The sequence below is a fragment of the Gordionus sp. m RMFG-2023 genome, chromosome 1, assembly GCF_954871325.1.
Source record: "Gordionus sp. m RMFG-2023 chromosome 1, tfGorSpeb1-WG-v2, whole genome shotgun sequence".
Classification (NCBI taxonomy): domain Eukaryota; kingdom Metazoa; phylum Nematomorpha; class Gordioida; order Chordodea; family Parachordodidae; genus Gordionus; species Gordionus sp. m RMFG-2023.
This window is the reverse complement of record NC_088775.1, coordinates 60,900,923-60,923,476: the sequence shown is the minus strand read 5'-3', so window position 1 is coordinate 60,923,476 and position 22,554 is coordinate 60,900,923. Positions and strand designations below refer to the sequence as shown.

General features: G+C 25.3%; 2 protein-coding genes across 12 annotated transcripts in view; one reads left to right on the top strand and one right to left on the bottom strand.

Moving 5' to 3' along the window:
* Positions 1-4,095, bottom strand: part of LOC135931274 (phosphatidylinositol 4-phosphate 3-kinase C2 domain-containing subunit alpha-like) — a 78,811-nt gene extending 74,716 nt beyond the window's left edge. For both annotated transcript variants that reach the window (XM_065468270.1, XM_065468271.1), the window contains exons 1-2: positions 3,757-4,095; positions 3,423-3,714 (exon numbers count right to left, since the gene is read on the bottom strand). In XM_065468270.1, coding sequence (XP_065324342.1) covers positions 3,423-3,714; positions 3,757-3,906 — 442 coding nt within the window. In that variant the 5' untranslated portion in view covers positions 3,907-4,095. The remainder of the gene's footprint in view (positions 1-3,422; positions 3,715-3,756) is intronic.
* Positions 4,096-9,559: 5,464 nt separating this feature from the next.
* Positions 9,560-22,554, top strand: part of LOC135922942 (dnaJ homolog subfamily C member 11-like) — a 90,112-nt gene continuing 77,117 nt past the window's right edge. For 9 of the 10 annotated variants that reach the window (XR_010571079.1, XR_010571080.1, XR_010571078.1 and 6 more), the window contains exons 1-4: positions 9,560-9,677; positions 9,723-9,852; positions 9,891-9,964; positions 10,004-10,236. Coding sequence is in view for 4 of the 10 variants with exons in the window: in XM_065457488.1 (XP_065313560.1) it covers positions 9,600-9,677; positions 9,723-9,852; positions 9,891-9,964; positions 10,004-10,236 (515 nt within the window). In the remaining 6 variants the exon portion in view is untranslated. Of the gene's footprint in view, positions 9,678-9,722; positions 9,853-9,890; positions 9,965-10,003; positions 10,237-22,554 lie in introns of those variants that run through there. The other variant, XR_010571081.1, reaches the window with a different exon arrangement.

Sequence of the window (22,554 nt, the reverse complement as noted above, 5' to 3'; positions counted from 1 at the left end):
GGGTTATTTTATAAATAATTTCATAACAATATATTAATGAAAGGAACTAAAATACAATTAATTTATTATAATGTTTAAAAAAAATAGTCTAAAACACTATTTTTTGTTATATTATCTGCAATAAGAAAAGGATTTTAAAATATCTAACGAGTCACATTCAGCTAGTGTTGTTAAACGGCTAGATATAGCTAATTTTTAAAAAAGTTTAACTCAAGATTTTGGCTAAAAGTGAATTACTTATTATTGATTTTGCTCATTGATGACAGAAAGATTTGGACTTCTATTAGGAAAATTTCGAGGCTTAGACAATAATATTTTGGCAAAATTTTGCTTTAGCCCTTTTTAAAAATCGGCTAAATGGAGTTGTTTGCAACACTAGCTATACCCTAAAAACATTGCAAATATTTAAAAAGATTATTAACCTTTGGAGAATAAAAAAGATAAAATGCACCTTGAAAGTTAGCTGGATTTTTAAAAATAAAAAAAATTTAATATTTTCATGACATTGATACAAAGATAGATGGTAAATAAATAAATAAAAATATAGGATCGGTATCGGAATCGGTTTTTTATTATAGGTGAAAAATTTGTGCGACATTAAAAGCGACCACCAGTGGCAAGAGTTGCGGTATTCGTGGACCCACGACATGGAACTCTGGAAAAATAATAAAAAATGAAATAGATTCTGACGACCATGGAAAAGACTTAAAAAGCTTGTAACATACAAAGAGAAGACTACGCCAAATAACACCACAGTACCCGTCTTGGTTCAAGGCTTGAAAAATGCCATATCATCTAGACCAGATTCGCTCTAGATGCTCTCCTCTCCTGGACGGTTAATGGATAGCGGCTAAATTAGAAGAGATAGCGAGCCTGTATATACGTTTGAATCCATCAGAGCAAACAGATTAAAATAAAATGGACCTAACGGTGTTTGACTCTTTTTAAGAGGAGATGACAAAGGAGAAAACTTTTGAGCAACCGAAAAGAAGTACAGGCCAATTAGGCGAAGATGTAAGAAGTTTGTTGTTCAAAAGTTGATAAATGATACAAGAGGGTTCAGAAATAAAGTCGACAAAATTAGAAAAGATGAACGACATCCACTAAACAAAGAAATCAGATTAAAAGTACCGAATGGGCACCTTCTATTGCTATAAACAAGGCTTTCACATATGCCCTTATTAATGCATAGATTAAAACGTTTATTGATTAATTAAAATTTTTGAATATATTTTGTGTTTTATATTTGAAAATAGGTATTTGCCAACTAATATGATTTTCAATTTTACACTGTCGTTTAAATGGCAAAAAGCATCTTTTACTAATTATAAATAGTGCCCAAACTAAAAGAGATTAGTACGAATATTCTTTTTATTGTAGCCTCAATTAACCCAAATATAAATTTAAAAATGTTAAAATTGAGCAAAGAGCATGTCATCTAACCCTGATCTCCCCTACTTTATTGAGGTTTTGCACTCATGCAAACTTGTACTATTATACTATATGGAAACTACCACATAAGCCATCAGGAAGGAAAGTTTCAGCTTTTGTTCTTATCCGCCTAATTTATTTACCTTATATAAAGAATATCTAATTTGATAACTGTTTTCTCAATTTCAGAAATATCATCAAATCATATTTCTGAAGATGAGATATGCAAATTATTATCATATTTTTAAAAAAAACATGCCAATTTTTTAGAACAGATTTTTGTAGAATCATCTTTTTTGAATTAGTTATCTTTAAAAGTCCTCCATATATTAAGTATGCTCAAAAGCCAAGTATTTTTATATTCCTGTAGTATTTTTTTTTAATAGTAGATCAACTTATGGATAATTCTTTCCCAAAAATTTTTCTCTGGTTAATGATCTCACAAGTAATATTATTTGTGGTCTTACCTACACCCATTTGAATAAAATAAAACTAAAAAATGCTACAACACTTAATTAAATTTTATTATAATGTAAAAAATAAGATAATTGTTGATTTTAAAAAATTGAATAGATAAACTAACAAGGGGGTGGTGATCATAGCTTGGTGAGCTGATATCTATGAATAAGGTAATTTAAAACAATATTTTTATTATTATTTATAAAAATAAAATTTTAAATAATTTTTATTTTAAAATTTAAATTTTTTAAGAGAATAAATTTTCATTTAATTTGAAAATTAATATAGGACAATAATTAATAGTGATTGCATAACAGTGAGGTGGAATATTATATTTTACTCATATTGTAAAAATTTATATTTAATAAATATTATTATAATAATGTAAAATAATGTGAAAGGTTTATTATTTAATATAAATGGTCGGTTGGACCCAATAGGTAAGTAATGTTATAATTTTGGTCTGATAAGCTAAAGCTAAGAGTTAAATAGAGTGTGGTGCCACTTATAAATTTGAATACGAGGCCAATAATTATATTTATCTTAATTAGCAGAGTTGTTAAAGGATCTAGATATAAGTATCTAGATCCTGTATCTAGATATAAAAATGTGGTATCTGTATCTAGATAGATTTTTGATTAAAATATCTGTATCTAGATATTATTTTAGACGATGTATCTGTATCTACTATATAAAAAGTATCTTTTAACAACTCTGTAGATCAGATAAATATTTACAAAAAATAAAATCTCATCCAATATTTTCATATCATTTGCTATTTTATGTCATAATTATATAATATATTTTTATTTTGTATATAATTTACAAATTTAAAAGGTTTTTTATAATGTTTAAAAAAATCAAATTATTTTAAGAGTAGGTAAAAATATAATATTATGTAATGTTATATTATTTGTAATTGCATCAAGAAAAGGATTTAAAAATATTTAAGAAGTCACATTCAGTAATAATCATTGTCTAAATTTTAAATAAGATGATTGCCTTTTGGGTAATAAATAACAAAAACAATTAATAAATCATGAATGCACTTTTTGGACATAAGAAAAAAAAGTTTTTTTGTGATTTCATCTTGAAAAATTTTTTATGCATGAAAATTACAAAATATTTACTTATAAATTTTCATTTTTTAAAGAATATATTTGATTTAATTTTACCTAAAAATGGCAAATATTTTTTTTTTGAAAATCTTAAACTCTTCATAAGGCAGAAAATTTTAAAAATGTTTTTCCCAAAATTACAATTAGTTATTTTATTGCAAAAAAAATATTGTATGTTTTATGACATTAGTTCAAAAATAGATAGTAAATAAAAATCAATCTAAATATCAGATTGATATTGGTAATAGTTGATTTTGCATGGTTATTAGAAATATTGGATTAGATAAATCAAAAATTTGTGAATCAGCACAACCCTAGTTAAATATTGTTTATTGCTTTTATATCTGTTTCAAAAATTGTTATATACATGTCATAAAAACATTTTAATATATTTTTAAATAATATTAGATATACCACTGCAAGTAAATGTGACTTTATTGGTGTTGGAATACCAAACAATCATTTTAAATGTAAGTGCATTGTAAGAATTTTGAAAATCTGATATGTATGTATAAGCAGGAAGAAAATTGAATTTCAGTTTTCTATTAATTTGATTTTGAATTAGCATTAATCTGCTTTCATATATTGTATGTGCTTTATTATTGTTCAAAAGAATGTGAATTAATGTTTTTAATTCTTCGATTGATTTTGTGTTTTTAATTATGATAATAGAATCGTTAATAGGTGTTACAATTCCTTCATTAACCTAATTAGACTTTAATTTTTTTAAATTAATATAAAAATTAACCTTTTCCTCCTTCTTTAAAGTTGGGCATATATTTAAAGCATTTTTATTATATTGATAATTTTTAGATGAACTAGATTTTTTTAATAAGGGATCAAAAAAGTTCAAAATATTTTCACATTCGTCATTTAAATCGATGAGATTTAAATCCATTATAGTAAGTAGTTGAGGGGCTAATGATACTTATCACCAGAGTGGGTAAATATCATTTATTAATGAAATAACTAATCCAATTGTGTAAAAGATATCAACAATTTTTTTGTCTTTAAAATTTATTATTGTTGCGTTTGACCATTTTCCGGTTTGGGCTTAATTATACTATCATATGTTTTTAACAATGATAGATTGCCGATTCCAATATGTCATTGGTACATCCCTAAAAAAATAAATAATTGTTTTGTTTAAAAAAAATTATCGTGGTTGACAAGTGATTATGATTAGTCTATATTTTGTTTATTTGTAATTTAATGGCCCCTATATATAAATAAAAATGAATATTAAAACTTAAAAGATATCGTTGTTTAAATGTCGACTACTGAGCCAACTCATCTAGATTATTATTTCTAATTCGATATCACTAATTAATAAGGAATTGAATTACTCGGTCTCTAATTTTTAATTGATAGATTATAAGAAGAGAACAATTTTTAAAAAAAAGTAATATAATATTAAATAAATATGATTATTTTTCATGTTAATATTGAAATATTTGTCCTCTATATATAAAAATATGATTGCGCAAAATATTCACAATAAACAAATATAATAAGTTTGTTTGGAGTAAGTGCTTCTGTCCATGATTGGGTCGATGAAAGGATCAATTTTTGAAAAAGGAATCTAATATTAAATATGAATATTTCTATGCTAATATTGAAGTATTCGCCCACTATATAAAATATAATTGAGAAAAATATTCACAATCAGTTAACAATAAAATAATTAAGTTGGTTCTCAGGTCGATGATCTGGTCGGTGCTCACAAAAAATTTTAAAATGAAAGATTATGACACTTGTCACTTATTTAGGGCACATCTTCCATGAAATTATATTTAAACATGCTTGGTACATTTATTTTTGCCAATTTGCCATAAAAAAATTTAAAAAACTTTAAAAATAACGATTATGACAATTGTCTCTTATCCAGGGTACATATTAACTGAAGTTTTATATAAATATGTTTGCAATATTAATTATTTCCAATTTGCGACTGAAAAGAAAGAAGGAGAATAAACGTGCTAGTAAGTAAAGATATATTTCATTATTATTCACTGTTTCTTTTCTTTTTACACATGCTATATATATACTATATAAAATTATAATATATATGATTAAACAAAAAAACAAAAAGTAAGATTACGAAAAATAAAAAGTAATATAAGTTGAATTTGAATTCATAACAAAAATAAAAATATTATTTGAATAAATATAATGAATGTACGTTATATAAATTAAAACATATAACCAATATTTTAATTTATTAATTCCTATAATGTAACAGCGATAAAAAATCAATAAACTTTAAAATTAATGATTATTACAATTGTCACTTATCTAGGGTAGATCTTCCCTGAAGTTTTATTTAAACATGCTTGCTACATTTATTTTTGCCAATTTGAGTCAAAAAAATTTTATTAACCTTAAAAATAATGATTATGACGATTGTCACTTATCCAGGGGTTCATATTAACTGAAATTTTATTTAAACATGTTTGCAATATTCATTTTTTCCAATTTGCGACAATAAACTTTAAAAATAACCATTATGACAATTGTTAACTTTCTAGGGTACATCTTAATTATCAAACATGTTTAAAATTAATTTTGACCATTAAAGTCAAAAAATCGAATATCTTAAAAATACAGATATAATTATCATTTATTCAAGGAACATCTTCATTTAATTTATTTATCATCTTTATAATGAAAATTTTATTTTTACCCTTTTGTGCAAAAAATTTCAAAAATGTTTAAAAATAACGAATATTATCACAATTATCACATTAAATATTATCCTTAAAAAGATCTTATAAATAACATAAAAAAGTTTGATAAAATTATTCATACACTTCGGATTTAGTGGTTTATATGAAAAATGTATAACTATTTTAAAAAAGTAAATTTGTTCATAAATTTAGAAAACATATTATGTTTTATCTTTAAAAGGGTGTATAATCATCTGCCATACATTTTGAATTACTTGACCTATCTATCAGTATATCGATATGCAGGACACGTTCTAGCCATCAAATTTAACCACACTAGTTGTGTATATCTAAATATGTTTATTCACATAAATTTTATCGCTTCAGTAAAAAAGCAGATGAAAAAGCATTCTTAATTTATAATCTTCAGCTTTCAAATATCAAATTTTAATAGAAAATACAATAAGTGACGTCAATGACTAAAATAATATATACGTGACCTATCTAGTGTTGTTAATCGGCTTAGCCGAGTCGGCTCGAACAGAGCTCACCCAAATTTTGGGTCATTTTTTTCGACTCCAACTCAAAGTTTTGGTCGTTTTTTACGACTTCGACCCGAGTTCAAGCCGAAAAAAACGACTTCGACCCAAAATATGGGTCGTTTTTTTCGACTCCGACCCAAGTCCAAGCCGAAAAAACGACCTCGACCCAAAATATGGGTCGTTTTTTACGACTCCGACTCAAAATTTGGGTTGTATTTTTCGACTTAAACTTGAAATTTGGGTCGTATTTTTCGACTCAAACTTGAAGTTTAGATCGTATTTTTTGACTCCAACTCAAAGTTTGGGTCGTTTTTCTGACTCAGACTCAAACATCGGGTCGTTTTATTCAATCCGACCCAAAATATGGATCTTTTTTTTTTAGTTAGGGTTGCTTTTTTTCACCCCTAACCCAATATCTAGATCATTTTTTTCGACCAAAAGTCTAATAACATTTAGTATATATTAATATTATCAGCGGGAAAGTTACTTAAAGCTTCTTTAAATTATAATATTCATCATAGTTATATTTTAAAATTTTTAAGTGAAGATGTACCATAGAAAAGTGCCATTTGTCATGATGGTTATTTTTGAACTTTTTTAAATGAAATAGATAAAAATATATATTGTAGACATGTTAAATCAAAATTTCAGTGATGATGTACCATAGATAAGTGATAATTGTCATAATCGCTATTTTTGAACTTTTTTGAGTTTTTTTAAAGCAAATTGCTAAAAATATATATTCTAAACATGTTAAATTAAAAATTCAGTGAGGATGTATCATAGATAGGTGACAATTGTCATAATCGCTATTTTTGAACTTTTTTAAATTTTTTTAAAGGAAATATCTAAAAATATATATTCTAAACATGTTAAATTAAAAATTCAGATGTACCATAGATAAATGACAATTGTCATAATCGCTATTTTTGAACTTTTTAAAAATTTTTTTAAAGGAAATAGCTAAAAATATATATTCTAAACATGTTAAATAAAAAATTCAGTGAGGATGTATCATAGATAGGTGACAATTGTCATAATCGCTATTTTTGAACTTTTTCAAATTTTTTTAAAGGAAATATCTAAAAATATATATTCTAAACATGTTAAATTAAATTCAGTGAGGATGTATCATAGATAGGTGACAATTGTCATAATCGCTATTTTTGAACTTTTTCAAATTTTTATAAAGGAAATATCTAAAAATATATATTCTAAACATGTTAAATTAAAAATTCAGTGAGGATGTATCTTAGATAGGTGACAATTGTCATAATCGCTATTTTTGAACTTTTTCAAATTTTTTTAAAGGAAATATCTAAAAATATATATTCTAAACATGTTAAATTAAAAATTCAGTGAGGATGTATCATAGATAGGTGACAATTGTCATAATCGCTATTTTTGAACTTTTTCAATATTTTTTAAAGGAAATAGCTAAAAATATATATTCTAAACATGTTATATTAAAAATTGTCACCTATCTAAGATACATCCTCACTGAATTTTTAATTTAACATGTTTAGAATATATATTTTTAGATATTTCCTTTAAAAAAATTTGAAAAAGTTTAAAAATAGCGATTATGACAATTGCCACCTATCTATGATACATCCTCACTGAATTTTTAATTTAACATGTTTAGAATACATATTTTTAGCTATTTCCTTTAAAAAAATTTGAAAAAGTTCAAAAATAGCGATTATGACAATTGTCACCTATCTATGATACATCCTCACTGAATTTTTAATTTAACATGTTTAGAATACATATTTTTAGCTATTTCCTTTAAAAAAATTTGAAAAAGTTCTAAAATAGCGATTATGACAATTGTCACCTATCTATGATACATCCTCACTGAATTTTTAATTTAACATGTTTAGAATATATATTTTTAGCTATTTCCTTTAAAAAAATTTGAAAAAGTTCAAATATAGCGATTATGACAATTGTCACCTATCTATGATACATCCTCACTGAATTTTTAATTTAACATGTTTAGAATATATATTTTTAGATATTTCCTTTAAAAAAATTTGAAAAAGTTCAAAAATAGCGATTATGACAATTGTCACCTATCTATGATACATCCTCACTGAATTTTTAATTTAACATGTTTAGAATATATATTTTTAGATATTTCCTTTAAAAAAATTTGAAAAAGTTCAAAAATAGCGATTATGACAATTGTCACCTATCTATGATACATCCTCACTGAATTTTTTATTTAACATGTTTAGAATATATATTTTTAGCTATTTCCTTTAAAAAAATTTTAAAAAGTTCAAAAATATCGATTATGACAATTGTCACCTATCTATGATACATCCTCACTGAATTTTTAATTTAACATGTTTAGAATATATATTTTTAGATATTTCCTTTAAAAAAATTTGAAAAAGTTCAAAAATAGCGATTATGACAATTGTCGCCTATCTATGATACATCCTCACTGAATTTTTAATTAAATATGTTTAGAATATATATTTTAGCAATTTGCTTTAAAAAAACTCAAAAAAGTTCAAAAATAGCGATTATGACAATTACCACTTATCTATGGTACATCATCACTGAAATTTTGATTTAACATCTCTACAATATATATTTTTATCTATTTCATTTAAAAAAGTTCAAAAATAACCATCATGACAAATGGCACTTTTCTATGGTATATCTTCACTTAAAAATTTTAAAATATAACTATGATGAATATTATAATTTAAAGAAGCTTTAAGTAACTTTCCCGCCGATAATATTAATATATACTAAATGTTATTTGACTTTTGGTCGAAAAAAATGATCTAGATATTGGTATGGGTGAAAACAAGCAACCCTAACTTTAAGTCGTCTTTAAAAAAAAGATCCATATTTTGGGTCGGATTGAATAAAACGACCCGATGTTTGAGTCTGAGTCAGAAAAACGACCCAAACTTTGAGTTGGAGTCGAAAAATACGATCTAAACTTCAAAAGTTTGAGTCGAAAAATACGACCCAAACTTCAAGTTTGAGTCGAAAAATATGACCCAAACTTCAAGTTTGAGTCGAAAAATACGACCCAAATTTCAAGTTTGAGTCGAAAAATACCACCCAAATTTTGAGTCGGAGTCGTAAGAAACGACCCATATTTTGGGTCGAGGTCCATATTTTGGGTCGAAGTCGTTTTTTTCGGCTTGAACTCAGGTCGAAGTCGAAAAAAACGACCCAAACATTGAGTCGGAGTCGAATAAAACGACCCGAGCTTTGGGTCGGGGTCGCGACTTGCGGCGTTTTAACAACACTAGACCTATCATAAATAAAAAACGGTCATGTGACATTTGACATAGTGTCAGTTGTTTATTTTTTGTAAAACGATATATTCGATATTAACTAAAATACCAAAATATATGGACAATACTGTCGATCAGAATGAATTTGATCCACTGAAAGATAATTATTACCAATTTTTTTCTATAGACAAAGATGTAAAATTATTTTATAAATATTTAAACATGATTTCTTAAAAATAGGCTAACCAAAATGAAATAAATTCTGCTTATAGAAGATTAAGTAAGATTTATCACCCTGATCGACATGAAGATTCTTACAAAAAGGAACAAGCATCTATTATTTTTAACAAGGTGAATAAAATTCATGGGGGTATTGTTTTTGTAAAATAATCTCATAACTTGAAATAGTTTTAAGTGATTCTCAAAAGAGGGCAATTTATGATACTATTGGGGAAAAGGGACTTGTTATTGGTGGATGGGAGGTACTGATAAATTATTTAATTAATATAAATTTATTTTAGTTAATTGAAAAATTTAAAACATCTGAAGATATAAGAAAAGAGTTTGAAAGAATGAGTGCTATTGAAATGGAGAAAAAAAATCAAATGTTGGCTAACCCTAGAGGCAATATTACCATAACTTTGAATGCTACAGATCTCTTTTCGCCTTATAATTATAATGATTCTTATTTTCAAGAGTATTCAACATCTAAATCAAATAATATCATTTTCAATTTTATTCGAGCAGCTTTCAAGTAAAATTTATAAAACAATTTGTACTATTTTATTATTATATCTATTAAAATATAAATTTTATTAATTGTAAAAATATCAAATATTTCTTGCAACATATTATAGGTGTATTTAATGATAGTCAGACCAAACTGAAATAAAAAGAGCAGAAGATTAATATTAAAATATAATAGAAAAACTGGACTAGACCAATTTTTAAAGTCTTACAAAACCTCTATTAAGACCTGTAGCCAAGAAAATGAAAAAATATTCTAACATGCCTTTAGTTTTTCTTGTTTTGTTTTTACTATTTTTGTGATCTTAAAGAATTAAATTTTAATAAAGAGCTGGAAATGCTATTTTTATTTTTAATATTAGTTTTCTTACTTTTTGTAATATTTTTGCTGTTTTTTTAAAAAAATCCACTTTTCTAATTTTTTTTGCATTTATTTTTTTTAAAGTTGTATTTTTCTTTTGTTTTACCAGTTTTTTTAAGTACACATTTGCCTCTTTTTTTTTCATTATTTCCCCAGCCCTACCACTATGATGACCTTTTTATTGAGATGTAGATTATGTTTTGGTCAATATAATATATTTGAAATTTATACTATATAATATCATTTAACAAAAAATAATTAAAATATGACATATATTTTATTATATCTTATTAAATATATTTTTATAAATATAATTGCAAAACACTTATTATCATATAAAAAAATACTTATAAATCTCAAATTAAAATATTTACTATTTAAAGAATTTCAGAATGCAGACCAAAAAGACTAAATCAAAAACTAATTACAAAGATTGGACCAAAGACTTTTGTTTAAATTGGGCAGTTCTCTATTTTTTGGACTAGATCTTTGATCTTAACTAGATTATCCAGTATTTTCTTGAAGGGGCAGGATCTTGGATGCCTTTACAAAATATATTTTACTAGATAATTTTGCGCCATTTGAAACCCATTGAAGAAAATTTGTTAAAAGATACTCTTAAAATGCATCTAACTGATACTTGGCTTAGAGGGTATATTTTTCAGGGATCCAAACCAAACTTTTAAAGTGGTCTTAACAATTATTTTTTTATCCAACCTTAACTATTAAATTTTTCCAAATCTTTGAACTGAACTGCAAAAAATTCATATATAAACCAGTTTGAACCTCATGATTTTATGCTTATGAAATCAAGTTAAATTTATTTAGTATATGCATTCTAATTTATATTCAAATGGGTATAAAAATTATTATTGATATAATTAAAAAATTTCTTTATGAAAACTGCATAGAACATTGATTGATAAAAAAAATTGATCTCCAAATTTTAAGCCATAATTCTGGTGCAGATATTTATTCAAGTCATTTTCCCTCATTTTCAAAGCTATCCATTAAACAGAACTTCATTATACTTACTGCAGAAATTATTTTTAAAATAAAAGTTTAATTTCTGTATTGAGCTACATTTGTAAATATTCACATACATAATATTTAATTATTATTGGCAATATGTTCCTAATGATTTAATTTTTTTAAATATGTCACTATCAATAATGTGTCATTGACTAAAAGGCACCTAAGAATCTGATAAAAATTATCCCACTTATTTCATTCAAAGTAGATTGATTAATCCTAATAACTTACCTATTTGAAAAAATTTTAAATTGTTATTTAAACATTTAAAAGATTTAGTTAAAATTGGACTATTCTTGCCTGTAATGTTCTTAGATTGTCTCAATCATAACAATCATAAAAATTTACTAAGCTTTGAGGCCAGTGTATAGTTTTTTTTTCAAGATTCCTTTAAGTTTAAATCTCGATCATGGCTAAGATGATAGTTTTCTCTTATAAATACGATTTAACCTTTTTAGAGTCGTCTCAAAACTTATTAAAATTGGAACCTTTACTCACCACTACTTTTTGGTGGTGAACTGTGTTGTTAAATGGCTCGATTTGAGCCGAATTTTAAAACGGCAAACTCATATTAATTAGAGAAATATTATGTAAGCCTAAAGATTTTGCTCATGTTGAAAATCTAGTAGCGAAATCTCGAGGCTTAGACAATATTTTTCTGGCTAAAATATTGAGTTAGCCGCTTTAAAAAATCTGCAAATCGAGACATTTAACAACACTATCGTGAACCTCAAATAATAAAGTGGAAGTCTCAAAAAAAATTTGCTGTTTAAGATATTAATGGTGGTTATTAATATCTATTTTATAAAAAATTTTAATGGATCGAGAGCCTCACGTATCCTGTTTTTTTTTATTACTCTTTGTTTTAATATTTAATATGATTAATATTTTTAAAAAATATTATTTTATCCTTTATTATCCTGATAAAATTTCTTATATTCATAAAAATTATTAAAAAGAAAGAAATTAATTTTTTTATTTTTGATAATAAAAATATTGAAAAATGAGATTGCTACTGGCTATAAAAAAATAAGAATAATAAAAAAAATTCTATTTTTGACTATAAAAATTTAGTTTTTTAACAATAATAAAGAAAAGGAATTCAAATTTAAATTTTGAAAAAAATATTAAATTTTTTTGGTGGGTGAGCTCAGACAATCCCAAAATTTGGAAAGGGGGCTAAAAATAAAAAAAATTAGCTAGTGGGCTTAGCGCCTTTCGCAATACGCCACTGTTCCTATGTATGTACACTTTTAATTAATAAATCGCCAATCTCATAAATGGTTATTGTATAAGGATAAATTAAGTCCAATATATAAATTATTAGTATCATAAATAATACATCCAAATTTAAAGTTACAGATTGTGATATAATTATGAAAGGCCATGATGATGCAAATATTGAACTTTACATCAAAATAAAGCAATACTCAAAAACTTGCAAAATTAAAAAATATCACAATGGATCAGCAGCGGTATTATCATTTAATGCCTTGAATACTAAATCATTGAGATAATTTTCAATCTCAAGGGAATAAGGGCAATTTTCAGTGGTAATGTTGTTAGACTCCTCGTTAGCTTTAACAGCATCAGCATAAGATCCTCACTAACTATATATGGGTGATTCCACGTCAAATCGACCAAATTTTCGGCCGACCATCTCAAAAATGAATGAAACTTGGCATGTTAGTTATTTATGTTGTTAATATTAATAAAATCAAAATTTTAGAGTGCTAACTCAACCAGATCCAAAGATACACCCCTTCAAAGTAGAAATGAAGTGCGTGATTTCATTAAATCTTGTTTTTTTAAAAAATACTTAAGATAAAGTTACAAATTATATATAATTTTATTGCCCTTAAAATTTTACGTTGGAAAATATTTAAAAAAAAATTAAAAAATTTCAAATGATTATAGGAATTTTTAGAGGTGTTAATATTCAAAAATGTTTATTACCTTTATATTAAACGATTTAATAAAAAATCTCGATAACCATTTTTGTTTTTTAAATTTTATTTGAATTTTTATTATTTTTATAAATAAAAGAATGTAATATAGATGGCGTTATATATTTTTTAAAATTATAATTTTTAATAAAAATATGAATAGTATTGTGATTAAAATTAAAAAATCAATTGAGTATAACCAAAAATGATGTCCTGGGGCGATATGTAAGCAGGCAGCCCATACAGATATTATTTTATTGACGCTATATTGTTTAAAATTCTATATTCAAACCATTATAATTTTGCGCTTATTAATAGAAATTCCTAAGGCCATAATTTGTAGATATATTCTTTCATGGATCTACTATCTTTATTATTTGAAAATAACGATTTTATCAGCTTATTTTATTTTTTTATTCCTAACATCGCTACCAATCAATCATATATTTCAAAACTTAAACATTTTTTACAACCAAATGAATTTATTATAATTTGTGATTTCTTTGAAAAATATGCATTTATAATCCAAGAGTTCAAGGATTCCACTGGAATAATAATCAAGCCACTATCCATCCTATGATAGCATATTATAATAATAAGGGCAATATAGAAAACCTGAATTATATGGTAATATCAGAGCCACTTCAACATAATGTTATTGCAGTATATTTATACCAGACTAAAGTGATAAAATTTTTGACCAATGAATTCAGCAAGCCAAACAAAATATATTACTGCTCTGACGGATCAGCTGCACAATATAAAAACAGGAATTTTTTTGTAAATCTATGTTATCATGAATCAGATTTTGGTGTAGCAGCTGAATGACATTTTTCAGCTACATCCCATGGAAAAGGTCCATGTGATGGCCTTGGCGGAACATTAATAAGATTAGCAGCACGTTCAAGCCTTCAGTACATCAGTTCTGGACACATTTTAAAGCCAGTTGATTTATATCAATTTTCAAAACAAAACATGCCATCAGTAAATTTTACATATATAACCAACGAACAATAAATTTACAAGAGATTAATTTACGAGAATGATTCAATTTAGCATTCCAGGAACTCGAGAAATACATGCTGTATTTCCTTTGATTTTAAGTAAACTTAAATCAAAAATATATTCATATGCAGATGACTTTCAAATTAACAATATCTCAAATGCCGATAATTTGTCTTTTGCTGATATTAAAGGATTCGTAACATGTGTTTATGACGATTTTTGGTTGTTAGCCACAGTACTAAAAATAATGAAATTACTGAGGAGATATATATTTCCTTTTTACATCCCCATCCTTCTTTTACCTCACAATTGCGGAAAAGATATGGTTAGCCATTAATCAAATAATAACAGTAGTAGATCCTATTACAGTGACAGGACGTGCCTACAAATTATCATCTCTAGAAATTCTATTAATAAGCACAAAATGGGATAAGATTAAAACAAGAGGTATTTATTTTTATATTGTTTATGTATAAAATTTTAAAATATGTTTATTTTACAATATTGCGTCAATAAAATAATATCTGTATGGGCTGCCTGCTTACATATCGCCCAGGATATCATTCTTGGTTATACTCAATTGATTTTTTATTTTAATCACAATATTATTCATATTTTTATTAAAAATTATAAACTATAAAAAAAATTAATATAACGCCATCTATATTGCATTTTTTTATTTATAAAAATAATAAAAATTCAAATAAAATTAAAAAAACAAAGATGGCTCTCGAGATTTTTTATTAAATCGTTTAATATAAAGGTAATAAACATTTTTAGTGAATATTAACACCCAAAAAAACTCCTTCCTAACAATGTTAATTTTTTATTTTTACCGGAAATAAATAAACATTTGAAATTTTTTAATTTTTTTTTAAATATTTTCTAACGTAAAATATTAAGGGCAATAAAATTATATATAATTTGTAACTTTATCTTAAGTATTTTTTAAAAAAACAAAATTTAATGAAATCACGCACTTCATTTCTACTTTGAAGGGGTGTATCTTTGGATCTGGTTGAGTTAGCACTCTAAAATTTTGATTTTATTAACATTTACAACATAAACAACTAACATGCTAAGTTTCATTCATTTTGAGATAGTCGGCCGATCGCTGGTCGATTTGTCATGGAATTTACCCATATGCCAGTTGAATCTATTGCTGATGTTGATGGAATTTCTTCCTTCATTTGATTATCCTTTTTTAAATTGTTTAAATTATTAAAAAAAAATATTTATTAAATAGATTTAGAATTAATTTTCTCACAGAGATTACTGTCAAAGCATTCTAGAAGTAGTTTTTATCTATAAAGGTTTGATAGAATTGAAAAAAGATTGTTTTAAATTGAGAATCCAAAATTGTTGCTATAAAGTATATTTTATCATTATAAATATAGGAAAAACGTTTAATAAGATCTTTATACATAGTATCCTTCATAGTTTGGACACCATTATACTCACCATGACTAGCAAGCTCTTTTTTAAGTAATTCTACAAATGGAATTACTATACTAATGTTTGCATTTTCTCCATTAATTTCTTTAGTGATGCGTTGAATTGGTAATAGGGCCAGATTTACTTTTGTTGCTAAGCACCATTGTTTGGAGTTAACATATTGAGGGTATTGCAATAAATAAGCAAGACCTTTTTTTTGCTCCAGAAGTCTTTCTAACATGTAAAAGGTTGAATCCCCACCTTTTGTTAACATCTTGAATAAGTTTGTGGGTGGGTAAATTCATTTGCTTCTGGATAATTTTGAGTCTATTGTTAGTAATAGATGAATGATTAAAATGACCAGTAATCTTTCTCGATAACATATCAATAATAGCTTTCAATGTAAAAACTTCTTTTACTACTAATTATAGGGGGTGGGCAAAACATGAAACAGATGAATAATTCCCTAAATAAGGTTTCTAAATATATATTAAATTTAATTACCTAAATTGCAATCAGCTTTTTTGGTGTATTGTCACATACAATAGCATGAAGAATCTTGCAATTGGTTCAAAATTTTTATTGATCAGATGACAAGAAGCTGATATGTGAATCCTACCCAGAACATCTGGACCATATATCCTTGTAAAACTAAAGGGAATTTTTTCCCCATCTAATTGACATTTTATTTTATTAATTTTCCAAAAAGTATTTTCTTGATAAAATTTTGTAGTTTTCATGTAAATGTTATTAGTCGATTAAATCCAATATTCTCTACAATCGAAAATGACTGATTATCGAATGCTATCATATGGTTGATAAGTAGCGATATAGCTTTGGATCTAGGGTCTTCAATGTTCCATATTTTCTGCTTATTTATCAGATCTGGCAATGTTATTTGGTTAAATTTAGAAGTTTTTAATTTAATTTGATTCTTTTCCATTTTTTTATATTTTCTTTAGTTAATAAAAGTGCAAATGCGTCGTTAGATTTTTTTCGATGTTCTTCCTCGAGTTGGTAGTGTTTTATAATTTTCCATCTCTTGCAAAATTAGAGCTTGGCGAATCCAATTCAAAATAATCCCATATAAAGCGAATAGGAAGCCATCAAAAAATATTTTATTAATTTAATACCCGAAACTTTTGTAATGTTTGAAATTAAACAATAGATTATTATAATGTAATGTATAAATTTTTTTTAATTATTTATAATATATATAAACATATTCCAAATAATATTAAATAAAACTAAAGATTATTTTAAAATAAATTATCGTACACTTTAATAAACAAATTGCGCATAAAAATAACAATATGGCAGAATTTTTAATAATTAATATTAAAAAAAATAACATAAAAACTGATTTCGATTTTATTTATAAAAATAAATGGTTTTTTAGATATAATTTTTTAAAAATTTTATTTTTGTTAAAAACGCCATTTTTTATCGGATCGGATCAGAAAATTTCATAATATTGGCCGATAGCCGATATTTTAAATGAGTGAAATATCGGCCCTATCCGATCCAATAAAATATCGGTATATTCCTATCTCAAGCGATAGGATATTATTTTTTTATGAGCTAAATCTGAACCTAGAACCGTTATTTTTATCTGAATCCGAGCCGATATTTGCTTCGGTCTGTATCTGCATTTTTTATTGTAAATGGTGCATAATGTCAAAATTAATAATTTATTTTTAAAACTCAAATTGAAATGAACTAAACATTTTTTATTCAGTTTGATATTTTATTTTATTTAATTAAATGATTATAAAATACTATTGCTAGCTTTTATTAATAAAACATGCTCGAAGTTTTTATCAATGAGGTATCCTCGTTTATTCTTAAACACATTTGTAGCCACACTAGCGAGTCTTTCAACTGGTAAACTGGAAGGAGTATCGTGTTTAGAGTTCTCTGATGGACGGGCGCGATAATATTTTTAGACAACGGGCACGCGTTAAGAATAATTTTTAAATAATGAGCTGATGGGCGAGTTATTTTTTAAAGAAACAATGGTTGTCCCGTATAAATTAAATTCTTTTTTATTTTCCTTATTTGGTAATATAATTCTAATATACATCCATAATTATACAATGTTTTTTTATAAACGTTTTCGCCTTGTTTATCCGAAATATACAGTAATAATATGATTTGTTGTAACACATTTTCACAATGTGAAAAAACATTCTTATATAGTTAAATAACTTTCCATAATTATTGTAAAAACATTTTGATAAAATTTTTTTAAAATTTTTTTAATAATAAGAGTTTTTATTAATGAAGATTAACGTCAAAGTTATGAATCGAATATAATTTTTTTTATATTTTGGACCCAAGTTTAAGTGGGAAAATGAGAATAAAAATTTTCTAAGATTTTTAGAATAATTTTTTTTTAAAATGCATTGTAAATTTTTTTTAAATTTAAAGTATTATTACAAAATATTAATGTTACTTTTAGTTATCTAAAGAATGGAAATCAGGATAAAATATTTGATAATTTCTTAATAAACATAAGTGAAAGAAAATTCGAATTTAGGGTTTTCAGATAATTACTATTTTTTTTTGGTTTTAAAATTAAATAAAATTTAAAATTTAATTGTTGCAGTTGCTTTTATTAACCTAAAATGACGCATACCAAAAATCATCGAGATGTGCCACCAACCATTCTACCCATAACGGAAGCCCCTACACTTCAATTTAACTTTCCGTAATTATTGTAAAAACTTGTTGAGAAAAATACATCCTTTTTTAAAAAAACTTTTAAAAACTTGAAAGAAAATTTTAAGAAAAACATTATATTTTTAAAAACTTCTGGTAACCTATGCACAATAGGAGCATTGAAAAAATTCACAATAATAGATGGGGCTATTACTGCTATAAAATTCAAGGCATACCTGGATGAATTATTCGCACTTTTACCATCAAATTCATTACTTATAATGGATAATGCTCCTATACATCGAGCGAGGATAATTAGTGAGAATTATCCAAATATCATATTTTTGCCATCCTATTCGCCGCAATTAAATCCGATAGAAATTTTTTTCGGAGTAATTAAAAATCAATATAGATCAAATTTTCCTAAACCCAATAAGCGAAATGAAGTTATTTCAATTGTTACGAGTATTTTAGGCAATTATTTTACATATAATTTTTCAAATTTTTATTCTCACAACATAAAGTTTATTAAAGAGGGAATTCGATGCATTCCTTTAAATGATTGAATTTGTAATTGATTTATATTGTGCATATTTTTTACAAAGAATAAATAAATAATAAATGGTTTTTTTTATTTTGGTGTTTCGAATTGATCATAAAAAATTCTAAACAAATAAGAATTATCTGAAAACCCTAAATTCGAGTTTTCACTCATGTTTATTTAAGAAATTATTCAAATTTCTTATCCTGATTTCCATTCTTTGGATAGCTAAAAGTAAAATTAAAATATTGGAAAAATTCTTTAAATTTAAAAAAGGTATTGTAAAAATCTTAGAAATTTTTTTTATATAATATCTTTTAAAATTCTTATTTTTCCACTTAAACTTATGTCCAAAACATAAAAAAACTATATTCGATTCATAACTTTCACGTTAGTCTTCATTAAAGTTTAAGAACTTTATTATTAAAATTTTTTTTTTGAATTCTCATTTTTCCACTTAAACTTGTGTCCAAAAAAACTATTTGATTCATAACTTTGATGTTAGTCTTCATTAAAGTTTAAAAACTTTTAAAAATTTAATAATTATGGAAAGTTATTTAACTATATAAGAATGTTTTTTCACATTATGAAAATGTGTTACAACAAATCATATTAATACTGTAAATGTATATTATAAATCTTTTTAAAGTGGAATCTTTTTTAATAAAATTTATTATTATTTAATAAATTAAAATTTAATATAAATTAAATTTTATATTACATATTTGGCAATATAATTTTATTCATAATACTATTTATTTTTAAAATTATATTTATGACAGACCAAGGAGCTAATATAAAAAAAAGGCGTTGGAAGGGTAAATTTTATAAAACTCATCTTAATTTTTGAGATATTCTAAGCTTCTTAAATAATATTCATATATATATCTTCCTTTTATTCAGCTCATATGCTGAACACATTTCTAAGGAATACATTTCAACCAAATTTTATCTTGGAAAATACTTCCGAGATAAATAATATTTTATCAGCTGCAAAATCGTTTAGAATATATTTTAAAAAAAGTGAGAATGTGAAACTTATAATAAGACCCCAGAACAAAGTATTGACATGAATTGGAATACAAAATACAAAATTTTAAAAAGCATTTATATAATGTATGACTAAATCTCTGTGTTTTTACAGTCCTTTATGATTGATAAAACAGGATCATTATATTTTCTAGGGATATGAACCTTTCGACAAAAAAAAGGGTCCGGGTTTTGGGGTTAGAGAACATTAAAAAATATAACTCAAAATAAAACTTTTTACATTCATTTATTATTATACTTAATATATACACATTCATAATTTACAAATAAAGGATTTAAAAATAAAATAATTTATATTTTAAATGTTTTATTCAATCGCACAATCATAATATCTTCTAAAATATCATCCTTGAGATTTCCACTTAAATAAGACAATATATATTTCAAAGAAAATGCACGTCCTATGCTGCCTAAAATAGATAGTTATTATAATACATAAATTATTGCACTTGTATCGCCGGTACAGCCATGGTGATTTAGATAAGAGATATATAATTTTGGATATATTGAAAAATTTTCTTCCCAGAATTTTAAAATGTATCCTTATTTATTCTCCTAACTTCTGAGAACCATTCTATTAAAGATGTACTAGAATTTTTTGTTCCTCCTTTCTATCCGATGATAATTTGATTTTTTTTTCTCTCTAAAAGTAAAATTTCAAGATCTCAATGTTGCTATCATTATCATTATTATCACCACAACCAGTAGGTATTGTCTTAGCCTCCAATATGTTGTAAATAATGAAGTTTTGCGTATGTCATAAATTTTTAAGGTGGTTTTTAGCCATCTGTTTTTGCTCAACATTCAATAAAACTTGATACCGAAGGTTTAAATATATAGAAGCGTTTATAACACTATTTTTCAAATATTTTTGCTCTCGAATTTTCATGTTTTCTAATATTTCGTATGAAAAGGGACTAGTAAATCTTTCTAAATCTAATCGGCATCTAATCCATCTGCCATAAAAATCAGATAAACATAATTGTTTTGATTACAGTGTTAAATTGTTATTTTAAAGGAACTAATTTACTAGTAAGGTCCTTTATTTGGCACCAATCATCTTCCGACAAAACGACTTCACATGCTCCTATAATAATATCAATACAGAAATTTTTCAAACTTAATAATCGTTCTAGCATCATGTAAATTGAGGAATAACGTGTAGAGGTCTGCAAAGTATTTTTCGCAGCCCGAGCCTGGATTTAAAAAACTTTTTTGTCTGAGCCCGACCCGAGCCCGAGAACACATTTTTTATTCCAACCCGACCCGAGCCCTAATAAAATTTTACAATTTTCGTTTGAATATTATAATAACCAAAAAAATTTGTGTATTTATTCATCGCCACCTTAAATAAAAGTTTATTTGACGGCTTAATCTAATCAAGATATATATATACTAAGTTGCATTTTATTTAATTTGTAAAAAATATTATAAAAATTATTGTGATTATATAAAAACAATAAGCATGGTTTATGTCGAATATTGATGATATAAAAGTTAAAATAGTTATTAAAAAATAATATCAATATCATTATCAAAAGTATCACAAAGCGAATAATTATGATATAAAAATAATGAGGAGACAGTTTATCAGGCTTTAAACGAGTCCCTTTCTCTTAAAAGGCCTTACCTGCAGCTGAAAACTCTCTTTCACTGCTAGCCGACGACAGGGATAGCTAGGAATTTAAGAGCCAACTTGAATTTGGAAAGTCATTGTGAATCTTCCACCAATTTAAAATATTGTCATCTTCAATATATAATTTAGCATCTAGGTATTTTTTGAAGTTCGTCAACTTCAACGCTAGCATCAGAAAACGCATTGTCAGGCCTCCCATAGAGAGAAATCCAAAAACATATCTGCCTCAGTATTTTCTTAAGAAAAATTCTAATATAATAATAATTTTAAAAGATATATATTTACTTTATTATCTTTTAATTAGTAATTTTATTATTAACTTAATGAACCTTTATTTATTACTCTAGAGTTGGTATTTATAGATTTTTGCCCAATTATATCTGTTGATCTTCTCTGCATTATTCAACGTGTTAATATATTGGTATAAATCTTTATAACGTTCTCGGGATAACATATTTCTTATTCCTAAATTTTGGGCACAAAAATGGTGAAATTTATTGGAATATATGTATGAAATTTATCCACCATTATTTCCCAGCACCTTTGCGATAGCTGGTTAAACTACGAGTTTATGTTTGGATGAGCTAAAAAAAAACTCAATATTTTGTGATGAGTGATGACCTAATTTAATTTTTGAATGGTGGGTTTAAATCACCCTC